Here is an 18,638-nt window from a genome sequence, read left to right on the forward strand (position 1 = left end):
ATTTATTTTTTTTTGGTAAAATTCTGCAAAAGTTGCCGGTTAGTATTAAACTGAAACAAAGCTTTTTAGACCTCAGGGGTTGAGAAAATTTTAAATAATCTTAGTCAATAGACTCAGTCTAATGGCCAGTTCAACAATGCCATAATCCAATGGTAATATTATCTTATGTTTAAATTAACTGATCTTATCTGAAAGTTTATTTCTTCACCACTTAAAAATCAATAAGCTGATTGAACGATGTTGAAAATAGTTCAACGAAAACACTCTTATCGTCTGATTTTGTACGCATTTCCCAAAAACACCATAAGAAATTCGTAAAAATTCGTGAGTTTGAAACAAATACATGGGAGTTAGCGGTCTTCAATTAGCGGAACCTCAAAATAGCGAAACTTTTTAATTCGCTAGCTTAATCAAAACTTAGCGGCAAAATTAAACCGCTAATAAAAAGTTAGCGGACTAATTAGCGATTAGCGGTTTAGCGTTTCTGTGCCGAACACTGCTGCTTTGAAATTACAGTACTGTAAAATTTTGATTCATTTATTTTTTTAGGTTCGATTTGTGAATGGTTTTTTGAAAATAGTTTTAATTAAGATTACAAAATTAACCAAATCAGATAATGGGCATTAGATTTTTTGCAATATGAAAACACGGATATTTGCCTTTATAAGAACATTTATTTACAATGAAATCCACTCACTAAATACATGCAAAATCAAATCAATTCTACACCTACACAATTTACACTATCACGAATCTTGTTCCATCCTCCAGTAACCTGCGGCCACTACCAATGATGTTTGTTCTGATAAACGTCAGTTTTAATGATTTCCACGATCGAGAATTTTCTATGCATCGGTACATGCTAACTGTTTTCAATTTCTTGAACATAAAAAGGGAATGTTAGCTAACAATTGGTTAAAATCCAAACCCTTATTAGGGCGATCAGCAGTATTCGGAACATCACAACCGAAAATAACCGGCAACATTCCTTTCTTCAAAACGTCCTCAACGCATGATGTATTCGTTCTTGCTCAAACCTGTTCTGGAAGAACGAGCATGCATGAAGTTCAAAACCACGGTTTTCTCCCGCAACACAAAAACTTCTTCCATGGATAATGTTTCCATTACTCCCGAATCATCAGCCTTCAAACGAGATCGGCAAGCTGAACAAAAAAGAAATTTGCGAATAATCGGATCCTTTAAAAATAACGTCTTCTGTTCTTGGGTTACAATACAACTGATGTGATGTCCTCATAAAGGGGGTACGTTAGATTCTGAAGGCAGTCTAAAAGCAAAAGGAATAACATTACAAAACGCAATCAACTTGGTAACAAATTTACCACCTTACCAGAGTTACAATATCGTCACCGGTGTGTTGCGGTTTGGATATCAGTTCGATAGCCAGATGATCCTCCACAATTTTAGAAACTGTTGTGATATTCAGATCCCCTTCAATAAGCGCTCTCACAATGCTCAGTCATTAGCTTGACAATCTGTTTGTAAATCCTATTTATAGTTGTTGAATCAAGTTAAATCTGAAAATGAAAGAGAATATTTAGATGATCTTCTGAAATCATTGTTTCTGTAATTTATCTAAGAAAAACAAAATGCGCTGACTTCCAAATACCCACCAAGTCCACCATAATCCAGAAAAAAGAAACAAATTATCTAAATATTCAACTATGAATTGATAAAAAAAATCCAAAACAATCTCGTAGGAAAATGTAAACATCACTGAAAATAAGCAATATCCAAATATGGGAAGCTTAATCCCCTAAGTAATCTTGTTTGATACAAGCCTATGTTGCTATGTGAATTTCGGCCTCCACGAATTGTTAGTCCTGAGTTATAGGTTAGAGAAAAAATCAAAACAATAAATTATAAACCTTGGATAATAATTTTTTGGAAACTTTTCTAGGCAAAATAAAATAAAAATTCAATAAAATTTTTGAAAACTCATTTGTAACGGAAGAGCAAAATGGGACTGAACACAAACTTGAGAATAAGGGTTTCACTCTAGCCCGGTATAACCCAAAACCAAGTTGAAATGCCGCAAAATCGGATGAAACTGGCTCCCGACGAAAATAAGTTGGAGGGGGTTTTTCCAAACTTGAGAATGAACGTCATTTTTGCAACTTAATTTTGGGGCATGTCAAACGGCAGGGATTTTTTTTGGGATTTTTTCATTTGATGAACCAAATATCAAAAGGGATTATAGAAATTTAATAAGTACAATATTTTTGTTCATATTTCCTTTTTTATTTTATTTTCAAAAATATTTTTTTTCACAATGCCTAACCTCGGCAGAAGATTTCGAAAAAGGTTATTTAAGAAACCCGAGCCTGATTTGCCCCGAAGCAATTTTCGATAAATCAATGACCGCGGTCAGAAATCACAGAGTGCTGCTGCCACCATGAAAACGGAACTTAAATTAAAGCTTACATTTAAATCAATGGCTCTGATCTGCAGGATGTACCTGGAAGGAAACCAGGGTGCAATCGTCACTGAAATTGACTATCCAATGAATTATAGTATCTACGGCTAAACGATAGATGTACATAACAGCCGAATTCATGTAATTCCGGAAACTCCTGGCGATTGGAATTGTTCAGGAACGTCACGTACGTGCCCTCACAATCTTGAGACCGCCTAGCATAGTGCTGTCCGAAGCTCTCGTTTCATTAGGTTGTGAATGGCAAATGCTGCGAATGATCCAGAATGTCCTCCACATCATCCGGCTTCCCATTGGTTTTTTTTCCTTCCGGAAATTCGCTGGAGGCATGATACGGCTTCTGAAGTAGGTATTTATAATCGATGAGGAGTGTTTCTGGAAATCTATAAATTAAAATGAATAAGCATAGCAAAATTTTATCAAATTCAAAGCACCCGAGATTGTTTTCGATGCGACTTACTTTTTTGCTTACAAAACGAAGCTTAACAAAGGGAAATTTTTTTTGGGGTGGTCAGTTCAAGCATCGAACTTTGATTTTGGTGTATTGACAGCAGCCCAAAATCGAGAACGCCAGTCGAACTTTGTTTTGATGCGCTGGCGTTCTTATTTTTGGGTTGTTTTGATTCTGAGTGTTTATCGTGAGGAGTTTTAACGTACGCAGAGAGTGCAATTTAAAGGTGTGTCATTTTACTTCTCTGTCATGTGTTGGTTAGAGGCTTAAAAGCTCTAGAAAAACATTACGAGAGGTTATATGAGCAAAAACACATTTTCATTTTAAAAAAATTGATATGGAATTTCATTTAAGAAAATAATCTGACTTTGTGCTAATTTAAATATTTTCGGTAATACCTTCAACCATGGCATAATTTTGGTGAAAAAAGTTCGTTATGATTATACATTAAAGGAAATAGAGATAGCAATAATCTACCATTCTATAGAGATGGTGATAAATTTCTAGTCTATTTACAAAACCGTAGAATGACCTAATTGAAAAACCTTATTTTATTTTTCAATTTATTTTAAGTTACTTCTAAAGTGTCCCTAAAGTTTCTTCATTACCTTTTTACATATTCCATATACTTTGTTGATTCCCTTAATTCAGAAAAAAAGCCTTTTCGATGGGATTTTTTTTTTGTTTAAACATATTCATTTTTACTTTGTTTGTTTTTGTGTTTTTTAAAGGTCCTATAGCCAACAAAAAGCAAAGAAAAAAGGGTTGATTCGCTCAAATTTTAATTAAATTTTCGTAATAAACTGTGAATTAAGAATGTTTTAATTTGTGCTGATTTTTCTGGCTAATCCCACAACGAAATTTCCTTAAGCCTGAGGTAAGACTTGGTGATAAATTATATCCTTTAAAATATATTTATAACTACAGAAATTATCGCGTTTCCAGTTATCATCTTAAAAAAAGGAGACTGAAAATGAACGTAAAACGAACAGTAATGTTTTCAACGGTTATCGATTAGCAGGGTTTCGAAAAACTTGTTCCTTAGAACTATTCCAGATCGACAAAGGAAAATTTTAAAATGGGAATGTAGTCGGTAAGTGATTTTTTTTATATTTTCAACTGCTTTCATTGCGACTGAATTAAGATTCATCATTTCGTTGACCCCAATTATGATTTTGTTTCGTTGAGCTAAAGTTTAATCTATTAAGAACAATTACAATTACTGTTGGTGTTCCGAAGAATCAAACGACTGATGTATTGAAAAAATATTTCTTTGGAAAATGATGGAAATGCAATAAACGAACCGCTTTCGAATGAAGTTTGTAAAATGCATGTTAGGATTCAAATTACATGTTAGTAATTCCCACTTACCGATTATCGAGCTGGATATTTTAGGAAAAAAATATTTCGTTGTTGTGCAGCACCATGTCTTCTCGGGCCTTATCGTTCTGAGTGATGGTCGATTTTTTGTTTATTTCCAAAAGTTGAAACTATGAAAGATAATAATAAAATTTAAAAAATATTACAACGGATTGATAAATATTTCAATAATTACCTTCCTTAATTTTTGAGTTTGTTGTTTAAATCGTTCTCATACAGTTACGCCACATACGCCACAATGCGACCATCATCTTCACGACAACTTTCTGCTTCCGGTAAGCCCGCTGCTCGCAGTTTGGTGCTAATCCGGGTTTCCTTCGCTGCATTTTCGACCACCACTGCGTAGTTAAACGGCCCGTAACTGGTAGAGTTGTTCCGATTGTTCCGACATAAACCGTTTTTATACCTAACTGGGATGCCAGTCACACTTTAATTCTGTGTGGAATTGAGAATTATTGGACGACGCGTAATTTATCTGGCACGTAATTATTTTTGGCCAGTAAAATTGCGGCAAATGTCATGCTCTTTTTTGTTACAGGACATTTACTGTAAAATTCAAAGATTTTCATTTTAAGCTCCATGTTTTTTTAATTACAGGCCGTTTTATTTAACAGGTCATCGTTTTCAATGACACGTAATAGTCATTATTTTTTTCTGTGTAGGCCAAGCGGGAGTTCAAATACGAGGTAAGCCACTTTGTTATCACTCAGGAAGTCCAAGGTGTCTAAGTTTGTCTATTACCAATATGTGAGGAACGCGGCCAAAAGCTTTGGAGAAATCGATGTACACAGTGTGCACTTGCTGACGTTTTTTGACTTTTGGTACCACAAAATTTGTAAATGCCATAAAGTTTGAGGTTGTTGAACGTTTTTTCATGAATCCATGTTGAGCACCATCAATTAACTGAGCTATGGACGGATATATAGCATCGTACACTAAAGATTCAAGTACTTCCGCAAAACAGTTAAGGATTGAACTCGGGCGGTAGTTTTCGACGGAATGTGCGCTGCCACTTTTAGGCATAGGTGTGATCGATGCTATTTTTCACGCCTGCGGGAAAACTCCAGGTAACCGAGACATATTTAAAATCCTTGTTAGAGGTATCGCTATTGCGGAGGCACAGTTTTTTACGAACACCGGTGGAAAATTGTCAGGTCCCGGTCCTTTCGAAACGTTCACTGCTATAAGGGCATTATAGACGGCAACATCAGAAAGTGTAAGAGTAGGTACACGGATATTGTATGACGGTAAAGATTCAAGTGATACAGCCGAAGTGAGTTCATCATCATTCAGTAAAACTGACTGGAAGAACTCAGCAAACAGGTTTGCGGAGTCGGTAAACGTTTCTGCTGTCTTTCCGGAGAATGTCATATCAACTGGAATCCTGCAGTAGTTTTTTCGGTTACCGATATATGACCAAAAAGCAGCGGGATTCGTTTTAAGCTCGCTTTGAGTGCGGTTTACGTACTCACGAAGGTAATTATCCTGAGCGAGTTCGTAGTTTTTTTTTCAACACTTCAAAGAACTGACCTATCTTTGTTAGATCTTGTTCGGAAGAAACGCCTTCTTGCTTTCCTTAAACGGTTACGTAATAGCCGGAGATGCGCCCAAGCAACCAAAAGTCCCATAAAACAGGTACAAAAACGCTTACTCAGCCCCATCATTGATATGAAGTACGTTCTATGCAGCTCAAAATTTAAGTTCTAATTGATACTTTCAAGTTCCAAAGAAGTCTTAATGATCTTCTATTCAGCTTCCAGCGGCCTCTTAATTCAGCTTCCAAAAAATCGCAAAATAAGCAAAAAAAATTCTCTCTATCTCAACTGAACCGTTGGCTTCGGTTCATATCACCTTCTCTTGATTATTTACTGTGTTCTGTACCGGTGCCGCCATGATGCCATGCGCCGGATTTCAAACTCGACAAATTGCTCAATTGCTTCTTTCCTACATTTCCTACATATATCGCATCAGAATGGTCACTCAAGTACAAAATTACTTATTGAAAAAAAAAACTTGCCCGGCTTGGGGATCGAACTCCGACCTTCGTGGTGAGAATCGAACACGCTACCACGAGACCACGCCTAGATGTTGTTCTAACTCAAACTGAAACTCGAAGAGGTGATTTGATTTTGAAAGCACATCAATGCACTTTTTGTGACTTATCAAATCCCGTTTGAGCACTTTTGTGCCCTTTATGTGACTTACCAAATCCCGTATTGAGCACTTTTGTGCCCTTTATGTGACTTAAGTCCCGTATAACGTACGTATAGATCACTTTTGCAGCTTTCAAGTTCGTTAATGAGCACATATAGTTCACTAATGGGAATTTGGCAAAACAAGTCACATACAACGTACATATTCATCACTTTTGCAACTTTCAAGTTCATTAATGAGTACATAAAGTTCACTCAAGGGAATTGGGCAGTTGATTCTCTATGTCAGCCAATATGTAACTTTCAATGCCTTCATTCAAGTAAATATGTGACTTTTGGTTGCTTGGGCGGATTCCACCATGGCTTGCGATTGTTAGATCCAATTTTAGGAGCTATTTTTGGTACAACTGTATCCAAGGTTGCATAAATTTGCTCGTAAAAACAGGAGACACAGTCATTGACGTTTGAAACGTTTGACGTTTGGATTGTTGTCCAGTCAATTGAAACGAGAGCGTTGATTAGGTCATCGTAGTTACCATTTTGGAAGTCGTACTGGTGTTGTAATGCAATTCGTTCGGTAGAGCAGCGTGCAGTGCGATTGTCAAGATTTAAAATAAACGGTGGGTGGTGTGTGTCAATTTTTAAAATCGATGTTGGCGAGCTGAAAACGTTAAGCGAACTTGTGTCGCTTACCAAAGCAAGGTCGAGCAGCCTGCCGTTGGCGTTCTAATTATCATTTATTTGATTTAGTCCACAACACAGAATTTTTCCAACCAGGACATTTTCGGATTCGGTCTAAGCATTGTTCGGTATAAAGGCATCAAGATCTTCTTCATAAGTCCATGAGAGATTTGGTAAGTTGTAGTCCCCCATGACGACCACAATAAATTTTATTTATTATTAACATCACAGCGAAATTCAAAGAGGGAAAATCTTACTCATAAAAATCTCAATCTCATGAGATTTTGCAACCTTGTCTGATACACTAAAATTCAATCGATCCGAGCTTTTGTCGTAGAGCTTTTATTTAGCTCTCTGATTGAAAATTTAACCAAGGAGAGTGTTGTGATTACTGTTGTAGTTCAAGCAAATAATTCTAAATCTTGTCATATGAATTAATGATAAGGAGCAATTTTTATCACTGCTATGCTGGTTCGTGTTCGTAATAAGGAAAATTTATGATTGTTAACAAAATTGAAGTCTTTCATACGGCTTATCACGATCAACCGGGCATTAAATTCAATGTTGTTTTGTTTAATTTACTGAGTGTTTATTTTAGAGCTTGGACATTGAGCCAGAAAACAGTGCTGAGGATTTTTTTTGTCAAAGTTATCAGCGATGTGGCTAGATAATTTATTTTAAAGAGTTTTCAAGAGAGATAAGATGGCGCTTCTTTCACATGCAGATTCACTAGGTAGACGTATCATTGTATTTATTGAGGAATGAGTACTTTTCTGGTTAGGGAATGGATGAATTAGAAAGTGACAAATAGCTATCGCTAATGTAATTGGAAGTTATTCAAGCCCTGGGCAACCAAATGTGAAAAAGATCATTTTATTCCACTACTGAAACCTGCGTTGAATCTTTTATTTCAACTGATCACAATCAAAATTTCAGGAATTATATTTTATATGTTTTTTTTATTCATGCCAAATTTGAGCTTCTCTGGAAGATTTTGAGAGATTTTTAAGTGTCAAGTACTAGGAAAATTTGTGATTTTTCACATTTTTCAGTGCTTGTGATTTTAGTGCTTTTTCAGCAAGGAGTAATTAGTGTATTTTTCAATGAGAATATTAATGTATTTTTTTCTCTTTTCTTTTTGCAGAGATGTATCCTTCGATATAGGAAACGGAAATGAAAACGTTTATTCCTCGAATAGTATATGAATGGTCCACCATGAAATTGTATGAACTAACCTACGTTTGGCAAGGAAGTTGGTTGAACTGAAACGAGACAAGCAAATCCTACCTGCCAGACCTTTTAATAAGTGAAAAAAAATCGTTCACAAGTGGCTAATATACGAAGAAATTTGCGATATGAAAGTAGTACTTCCGGCCGATGCCGGTTTGATAAGTGTTTATGTGACGAAAAACGCGAAACCTAATTCGGCAAAGATGTTCGATAGTGATCAATGGAACTTTGCCGAAATCGTGAAACTGAAAATGAGCTAGATGGTGGCCCGTTTAGCATTGCACCAAGTGGTTTCAAGATGATGGTGGCAGCGGCCTTGAGAAAAATACTAGAGCTAACCGGAAGTGAACAGATGGCAGATGAATTATTATAGTATAAGTGGTCGTAGAAGAAGTAGCCTGAGTGGCAGGGCGGCAGGAGGAGGACAATTAACTTTGCCACTGCTGGCTAGTGCTACTAGTTTAGGGGACTTGAAGGGAAAAGTTACTAGGACCAGTGCATACCGGAACCGGACGTCGTGGTTCGTCTACTTGGTCCGAGGGCGAGGGCGACGATCCGCTGCAGGTGGGGGCGTGAAGATGTGGCAGCTGTGGATTGGACTTATTCTACTACAAGCAGTACAAACTGGAATAGCTGTTAAAAGGTAAGTTTTTTTGACTCGTTAATTTTGAACAGAAATTGCTCCATCAAAATGGTTAAATCAAAGTTATAAATTAAAATTCCTCACCCGTCAAAGTAATTCACTCTAAGAAAAAAATTGTAATATAGCTTACGTGGCGCCACATAAATAAAGCGAAAACCCCCATCAAATGTATGTATGACTCCTTAAAGTGGAATACAGCATGTGTATTTTATGTTCGTCATCGATTTGTAGCCTCCATTGAGGCTTCGGGTTCGGGGTTAGCACGAGGGGAAGCACGTGAAATAAACTTTGAAGGCTGAAAAAAGCTAAACCAGATCCACCTCGCTTATCCCCACTTGACAACGCCCTTGAAGGACTCGGGAGGCAATCTCTTATAAGTTGTGGGATTTTCATATCCTTCGCAGGTCTGCCCGTACCTACACTTATATGAAGAAAATTCCTGGAACCTTCCTCTCGTTAACTATTTTACTTCGCGTAGGATCGTGAATGAAAAGGGTGGATGGAGGAGCCGCTTTTTGAATGTATGATGGTGTTAAATGTGTGTGATTGTTTTTGTTGTGGGTTTGCTAATCCGCGAGTTGCTTCCCATTCATGGTAGGAAAGGTATGGGCTGCTGATGTTGATGCGAGGAAGAAAATTTCAATAAAGGCATGGGAACTGGAGGCGTTTTTAATATCACAAACGCTTTGTTCTATTGCCTAAAGGCAATGAAGACAAATTTATTAATGTGAGAATGGTCCCGACGTTTGCAACTACGATCCATAGGGTGTGGAATGATTTTCGTTCGATGTGATGATATGTATCCCAAGTAACACAGATTAAGCCAATTGGCTTTTTTGAGTTTAATTATTATTATTTTATGTAGACTTTTCCATGGCATCCAATTTTTAAAACTTTTTTATTGTAACATAGGAAATGCTTCATTTATCGTGTGTTTCAAAAGAGCCCTAAAAATTTTGCTAAAACTTGAATTAAGAGTGTTGTAAGCAGAAGTTAAGTGGACAAGTATTGCTAAAGCTTCAATAAAATACATACTTTCTTCTTAGGGTTTGGGTACCTGTTTAAATAAAGCACTCAATGCGTTTTTCAACTAGCGTTCAAGCCATGTTGAAAAACTGTTTGTTCTCAAAAATGTATAAATCTATTATGAGCGTGTATTCCATTTAGAGAAACGTCGAATGAAGCTGTGATTCAAGGTCTCTTAAAACTATTTCAAAACTGTTTATTGCAATTGTTTTAATACAACATTTTTCCAACTTGCTTGAAACAGTTTTAAAACAGTTTTGAAACAGTTTTAAAACAGTTTTAAAACTGTTTTTAAATTATTTTTTTTAGACACATATAAAAGCGGCCCTCCACACTCCCCCACACCAAAAAGCTCATATGAGCTCCCTGGTAATGGACGCTTTCTGTTCTCAGCATGTCTGGCAGCAAACAAATAACAAAAAACGCGAGCAAAATTTATTCATGTTGAGAACCTTAACAAAAATGTTTTTACTTAATGCGAGGGAATGAAGCTAGACAAGTAAACTAAACTATACTAAGAATGAATCTCAGTGGAAAGAGTATTCCTTTGAAGAGATCCATATTTTATAAATAATTAATACAAAACAAAACAAATTAAAAAATAATTGATATAGCTAATGTACTAACTAGAAAAAAAATATTTACAAAAAAAAATATTTACGTTACTTTAGTAAAAAAAAATCAAGTTAAAATATATGTGTTGCAAAAAATAAAAAAAATACTGGCATGATGATTAGGTTTATGACTGAAGTTCCTTGAGCTGACGTATCACTTTCGATTTGAAAATGTTGCGGTTGTTAGCATTTTTGACAACTTCTGGAAGACAATTGTAAGAAGCAGGTTCATTGTAAGAAATTCTGCGTTGACCAAACCATGTTAAGCAACGGCTTCGAAGCAAATGATGTGATTGACGAGTATGGCGAGAACGAGTGCCTGAGTTAAACAATAAATTTCTTGTGTTGTCTAATGAGTTCAAATTGTCGAAGACATACAATAATGTTTGCAGACTACACAAGTGGGTTAGAGGTAAAATATTGTGAGTTGAATTTGAAAACAGTAAAGTAGTAGGATAGAGATAAGGAAGTTTGAATATGGTTTTTATGCAACGATTTTGTAATGTCTGTAATCGACCGAGGATAGATGCCCTCCTGTATACCGCAATAAGATAGTTCAACTGAGAGTGAATGAAAGCAAAATAAAATTTAATTAAAACATGACGTGGCAAAAAACTTCTTACTCACCAAAGAATACCACTAAAAGACGATGTTTTCTTTATAAGGTTATTCACATGAAAACTTCACAAAAGTGTTTCATCAAGCGTGAGCCCCAAATATTTAAAGTTATCCACCTTTTCGATTATACACAGCAAAAATTATTTCCTGTAAAATTACGCAAATGTCCAAAAAGGAGCAGGACATTTACAGTAATTTAACAGGTCGAAAACATGATTACGTGACATTTTTGACGAATTTCATTTTATTATCCGACAATTTTCTTCAAAATTTCAAACTTTGTTCGTTTCAGCACCATTAAAAAACATATGTTTTTGCAAATTTCTTATACTTTAATTCTTTGAGTTAGATAACGGTTCAGTTTTTTTTATTACCCTCTTTTCAAATGCCCATAACTTTCAACGTAGAATATAAAATAGCACATCAAAACGCAATAAAATTTTACCAGCAATTCAAATAAAATAACAAACAAAAATTATATATTGGTTCTCGGTATCAAACATAGTAAATATATTAAATACAACGTCCTAAAGTACCGTCTGCACCACCAAAAATTTTGAAACATATTCCATTTTATAGTACTACTAGTTGACCCGGTGTGCTTTGCTACATGTTCTAAAAATGGATAAATTGTGTGAAAATAATTTAATTTTAAATAAATTTTCGATATTTTTACAATGAGAGCTTTTATATCAAATTATTATTGGAATACAAAGAAGATTATATACTCTGATATATTTTTTAAATTGGATCTGAAATGCTTTTTCTATAGTTGTCTGATATTAAGATCTCGTTTGTATTCGCCTTTCTCCCCTGCAATGTGGAGAGGGTCCACGAACTGCCATAACAACATTTTCGTAACCAAATAACGTCACATTTCACATATGGCTCACTCTGCTTGCTAAGTTTTCGAGCTATACATACTTTCCTTCTTCCCATTTCTCCTCTGAAAGAAGCGGGGCATGGAATCATAAAAAAAACACTTATTTACAATATGGTTTTTATTGCTTGAAAAGATTTAAAAACTACGATATAACCTCCCCTATTTTCGGCTCTGTCTTTATGAAATCTCTCCTTAAAAAATTTAAACATTTTTCGTACTCGTACTTTATCTTTCAAATTCGGTTTCATTACGCGTACGCAAAAAAACTCTTTTATAAAATATGGTCCCTCCTTTGAAAAGCTCTTTATCTTAAACTTACATGCAGGGCCGGATTAAGCCTTCGGGGGGCCCGGGGCAATATTTCTCGGGGGCCCCTATGATTGAGAATTACTCAATGATATGGTTAAATCAGTTGAAAATATTTCAATAAAAACTGGGATGGTAATTCAAAAAGAAACTATGTACTGTCGATTGGTCCAATTTAATCAACTACAGTTTTTTTTTAAGATTTTATTTAAAAAAAAAGGGAGAGAAGTGATAAGTTATAATAAAACCCGGTATAGACCCGTACACTGTCCCGGGTAAAATTCTGAAATGATTATTATAAACCTTTTCTGTACCCTCTTAGTACTGTGAGCCAGTTTTGGCGAAATTAGCTGCTATTAAGTTCAGTAACCATTACTTGGAAAGTTAATGTAATAAAAAACATTATCGTTGTGCAAGGTGTTTGCATGTGATGAAAATGAGGAGATGTTTTTTTTTTATTTTTCCTGTTATGTACAGAATATCATGAATGACATGTTTCAATACAAAAAAAATAAAATGTCTTCTTGGTTTTCCGATTTTTTCTTGAATTTGGTTTACATTACTTTTGTCCAGATTTTGGGTTAAAAATTTTGAAATTCAATACCAAGATTTTGATATTCTCAGCCAGCAAAATTCATGAGAACTCTTTCACTGCTTTCTTTAGAGGCCCCCTCAATTTATGTAAGAGAAGACAATTCAAGATATTATTTCACTGGGGCCCGTTTAGTTGTTATACTTCAAGTTTTCATTCTGATTTTCTAATTTTGATTTCTTTTCATAGATTTATAGAAATTTAAGTAGTATAGTGGTAGTATGATTAGAGTAATGTTAAAACATATTTTCCCTCGGGGGCCCCCCTAGGCCCCTTTTTGTACTTGTACTTTATGGAGATAGACTTTTGAAAACCGATCAATAACGTGAACCGGGACAATTTTTTGAGTATATTCCTAATATTCTGTATTATGAGCACTTCCAGCTCCTGATTAGCTTTAGATGGGGTATTTTTTGGAGTTGAAAAAATACGCTTTAGAAATTTGAAAAAAAAACGATGAAAAGGATTTTTAATAACCATTTTCAAACAGATTTTTTCACCATCCTCGCCCTTCGAAGCAGTTTGAATATTTATCCTTTTTGCGCCAAAATTAGTTAAAAATTTTTTCGCCATATGCCGAACTCGTGGACATGAGACATTTCAGCTTGGAGTTTTCTCAAACAGCACTTGTCATGGTATGAAAATTATCGATTTTATACAGTGCAAATTTCTTTTTTTCTATTTCTATTATTTTTCAATTATCGATTTTATACAGTGCAAATTTCTTTTTTTCTATTTCTATTATTTTTCAATTATCGATTTTATACAGTGCAAATTTCTTTTTTTCTATTTCTATTATTTTTCAATTATCGATTTTATACAGTGCAAATTTCTTTTTTTCTATTTCTATTATTTTTCAATTATCGATTTTATACAGTGCAAATTTCTTTTTTTCTAATAAATTTGTTAAAGCAAAAAATATAAATTTTTAACATTTGTCCCGTATATTGGAACAAGTACAAATGCAAAGTTTATTTTCAGATGCGTCAGAGTAATGGCTTTAAAATGGATTTAATACGTACTTCTGTTTGTTTGTTTTATCAAGTTTCATTGATATATCTGCAGTATTCCTGCAGTATAAATTTATGTTTGTTACTCCACTTTTAACGAATGCTGTTCAAAGCAAATGGCCTTCATTACACAGACATTTGAAAATTTTTAATATCCGCTTCCGTTTCAACATTCAGAATACCCCTTCTGGTCTTTCCAACATATTGAAGCATTTTGAAGATCAATTTCTTAAAAGTTTGACGTTTGCCCTTTCCCCACCGTGTAAGTTGACAGGAGGGAATATTTTTTTAACACTTCATACTAAGGGGGGCGGGGGGGGGGGGGGGGTTGGGGTTACTAAAAATTTTTCATGAAATTTTGCTTCCAGTTCAATATCAGTTCTAAAGTCTCACTTTTCTAAAAAGAAGCGGATCAAAAGTCTCTTTTATGCAACCCATGTAACACAAAAACACTTTTCATGTTAAGTACGTACTTGAATTGGTATGTAAGCAAAAAGTTTATGTTTATGTTTATTTCAAAATTTTTTAAAATAAAAAGTTTCCATTTTCATTACTAAATTCGTTTCAGTTGTGTATTTGGGCCGATGTAACAATTTTTAGAAGAAAACAATTTTTTTTTGTAACAGAGAAAAGTTGAACGTTTGAACATGCGCTAGTGTTCCTTGAATCAAAATTATTTCTTTCAATTGGTTTTGATTCGATTGATAAAATACCAATCCGTGTCACATCTATTCGTCATTTTTTTTTCACGTGCTGTGTACAATTAAGCAAGAAAAAACACATCTAGGTTGCTCATTCAATGAACAGTATGCTTTGGTTACTATCCACTTGCGACGACGTTTGCTTGACCATAGAGACGAAAAACAAACCCCTCAAAGAAAAGAAAATCTCTAAAAATGGATGCCATGACTTTTCAATTTCAGATTTTGGCAAAAAAAAATGTATATGTTTTATTCGATCGGCAAAATGTCAATCTGGGTCACATCTAGGCGTCATTCATAACCATGTGCTGTACAAATGAGCTAGGAATCAAGTAGAGAAAATCACATCAAAGCTTCATATCGCCATCCCTTGCATTGAAAATATGCTTGGTTGAGAAATACGCGCCAAAATATTCCCACTGATCAGTATGCTATGCCATGGTTACTATCTTCTTGCGACGCGTCGTTGGCTCGCGACGCGTCGACCATGGAGACGAAAAACAAATCGCCCAAAGGAACAAAAAATCATGGTAATGGATGTCATGACTTTAATATGTTTCGAAAAACTACAAATTTTGTATGGAAGCCCCCCTCCCTTCATTTGTATCTCCCCAATCAAAGAGAGTGGAGTCCCAAGTAATGTATAGGAGGGCCCTACCACTTTTCTATCTTCACACTGGAAACATGGAGGAGTCTCAAACCATCTTTAAAATATTATTCCTACCATATTGGGGAAAAGTTCATATATCGCCTGTGGCTAATACGCGCCACTCGTGTTTTGAAGAATCCGTAAAATTGTAAGTCTGCAAAATATTACCAATTTGGTTCCATTCAATGCTGTGATAGACTATGGCAAGTATGAAATTTTCCTCTGTGTCGTGAAAATTTCACAATTCGGCTTTTCTTCATTTCGATGTAAATTTTTAAACACTTTCAATAAGGTGTCACCAAGCAGAGAAAGATGAATAAGACAATATTTTCTGACAAGTCGATAGAGGAGAATCTAAACTACGATTTAACGCTAAAAAATCATACTGAACTCGCTAAGGTACGCTTTTTATGTTTTATCACGGCCCATGCATTCGTTATAACGCGCAAATCGTATTTAGTATTCTGAAAATAGCATTAATTTTTCAGAACGGCCAATATTTATTGAAAGTGAACAAAAAGTCTAAAATCATAATTTGAGCATTTATTCAGCTCAAAAAATCTACTTTTCATTTTTTTTTTAATTTTTATTTGTCCATTTTGATTTTATTTTCAGTCAAAGTGTCTATAAGTATTGGTGTGTTTCGGTCTTCGGCTGCTTTTGGGTGTGTTCGGCTGCTAGGCGCGTATTGAATACACAGCGGCGCGTATTTGCAACATTTTTTTTTAAAAAAATCATGTCTTTTAAGCAACTAAACGAACTTGAGTAATAAAAAATCATAGGCATTAGTAGAAAACACTTTTCTTCAACGATTAAACTCGTTTATTACACAACATACATAGCACAATACATAGCAAACCAGCGATTCGCTTAGGTGGCGCATAATAGAGCATGTTCCCCTACTCTCGCATGAACAAATTTGGTTCTGTTTGCGTGATTAGCTCTCGAATTGTGCGAAAAAAATGTATAGGAGCCCCCCTCTCCGCTTTCTATTTCCCCATTAGAACGAGGGAGTGGTACCAAACCATTTTAGGAACATTTTTCGTAACCAATTTTGGTTCCATTTTCATTATCGGTTCTCGAGTTATTCAAACGTGTTTATTTTGTTTAAGAGTCCACCTCCCCCTTTCCAGAGAGTGTAAGGGGTCTCAAACTATTAAAGGAACCTTCCCCAGCCCTTAAAGACCCCTCCTTCCAAGTTTCACGCAAATCGGTTCAGTAGTTTCCGAGTCTACAGGGAACAGACAGACAGACAGAAGTTAATTTTTATACACATAATTCTTGCCTCCATTTAGGTAGATAATTGCGTTTTTTCGAGTTTTATGGACAATTGCCTGTATGTTATTATTGAATTCAAGATCTTTTTATTATAAATGTAGCGGTTTTTTCTTTAATAAAAAATACGGATACAATGATTTTTCACGGTTTCGAAGGGATTCTCGAATTTTCCCTGAAACACGAATCATTAGGCAATGCACACCTTCTTCGTCCATCGTTTAAGCTATTTTATTCCACCGGGTCTTCATCTGATTGATGTCTGTGAAAAACTTTCCCTTTGCCTTGAGTCTCCTCTTCATGATTGACCAGTATTTCTCAATTAGGTTGAACTGAGGGCAGTTGGGTGGGTTAAGGTTTTTCGGAACAAGCTGGACCCCTTTCTCTGCATACCATTCTTGAACGACTTTGCTGTAATGATAGCTTGCCAAATTTGGCCGAAAACATTACGGGATGGTCGAGGGATCGAATAAACGGCTAAATTCGTTTTTGGAGACACTCTTTTTTGTATAGTTCCGACGTCCTCGGTTATTAGTAACGAGAACTTTATTTTTTTAGCCGCAGCTGCAAATGCCCTGCCAAATCATATCCCAAGTAACAATTTAAGTTCTATAAGAATCTGTAAGGGCACTTCAAAACTTCGTATTAAAACAACGTCTAGTTATATAAACCCCATTAAAACACCATTAAATCCCCTATAAGAGTAAAAAGGCCCACCTACAGGAGGTTCTGAAGAGCAAATTTCAAGTAGCTAATACAACCAGAAGGCCTGACAGATCTTTACCGAGGGGTGATTCAAGATAATAAATTCGTTGACAAAAAAAATATATTGTTATAGTTTTTTTCGTTGCGGTTTTGAAATTGCATATGTCATAAAAATATATTCTGACACAACAAAATATCGCTCTATCCGATTAAGAATATAATTAATAATGATAATCAACTTGAACGATTTTTTTCACATTATCGTTGGAAAAGTTGGTGCGCTTTTAAATTTATCGGTTTATTTTCGGAAAAAGAGGTAAATAAAAAGCGCCCCAGTAAAACTCTACGAAATAAAAAAGTTGAATCAAAGAAATATGAATTTGAACTTTATGCTTTTCTATATGGATGTCCACATTTTATCACGTTTGGCAGTTGCGATGAAATATTTTTATGTAAATAACATTCCTTTAATTAATTGATGCATAGCAACACTTCATATTGCTAAAATCCAACAAAATTATATTAAAAAAAAATTGTCAGAAAATGGCGATTGTTTCAAAGTAGCTCGAAAAACCATCTGGGAATAAGCTCTCGTTAAAACATTCAAATAAACAAAACTCACTTTACATGCGATTTACTTGGAAACATTTATTTTAACGTTTCAGATAAATAGAACACAAATCCCTTAACTTTTCGGCGTTTTCTCCTTGAGACTTGAGCCATTTGGAAACCTCTATCTGATCTCTCGGAAGTCTGCACCCGGACATTGTACAGATCCATTGTGCTGCTCGGATATTCTTTGAAACTTTGAGCTTCCAGCTTCCGGCACACTTTTGCAGGAGAGCTGCTCCCAGGAATGAACACACGTCCTCCAAGATTCATTGGTAAAGCGCAGCAAACAGCAAATATCCCGGGATTTGTTTTCGAGCTCCTGCTCAATGAAGCAAACTGAATGTCCTTCCAGGTTTAGCTATACATTTTGAGAATAGAATAAATAAGTTAAACATTTGTTTTTCTAAATCCATTTTTAATAAAATAACTCACCTTTTACTATTAAGGAAGAGGAACTTCCAGTTTGTTTACATGAGAAATTCAGATATGATTTTTTTCTTTTTTTCAGACACTTTTTGACATTTCTGTGGTTTTATTCAGAGCATTTCTGACTTATTCAAGAGAACTAATTCTGGAGGCTTGGAAATTGCTTTAAAGCGGTCTTTAAAACCCATATATAAACGAGGGATAAAATTGATCTTGGAACATGGCATGGTT

General features: G+C 35.2%; 1 protein-coding gene across 3 annotated transcripts in view; it reads left to right on the top strand.

Annotated features, from left to right (window-relative positions):
• The window catches only part of LOC129750080 (gamma-aminobutyric acid receptor subunit beta-like), a 97,467-nt gene that overhangs the window by 50,141 nt on the left and 28,688 nt on the right, over positions 1-18,638 (top strand). For 2 of the 3 annotated variants that reach the window (XM_055745302.1, XM_055745294.1), the window contains exon 2: positions 8,262-8,990. In XM_055745302.1, coding sequence (XP_055601277.1) covers positions 8,707-8,990 — 284 coding nt within the window. In that variant the 5' untranslated portion in view covers positions 8,262-8,706. The remainder of the gene's footprint in view (positions 1-8,261; positions 8,991-18,638) is intronic. The other variant, XM_055745311.1, reaches the window with a different exon arrangement.

The sequence above is a fragment of the Uranotaenia lowii genome, chromosome 1, assembly GCF_029784155.1.
Source record: "Uranotaenia lowii strain MFRU-FL chromosome 1, ASM2978415v1, whole genome shotgun sequence".
Taxonomy (NCBI): Eukaryota; Metazoa; Arthropoda; class Insecta; order Diptera; family Culicidae; genus Uranotaenia; species Uranotaenia lowii.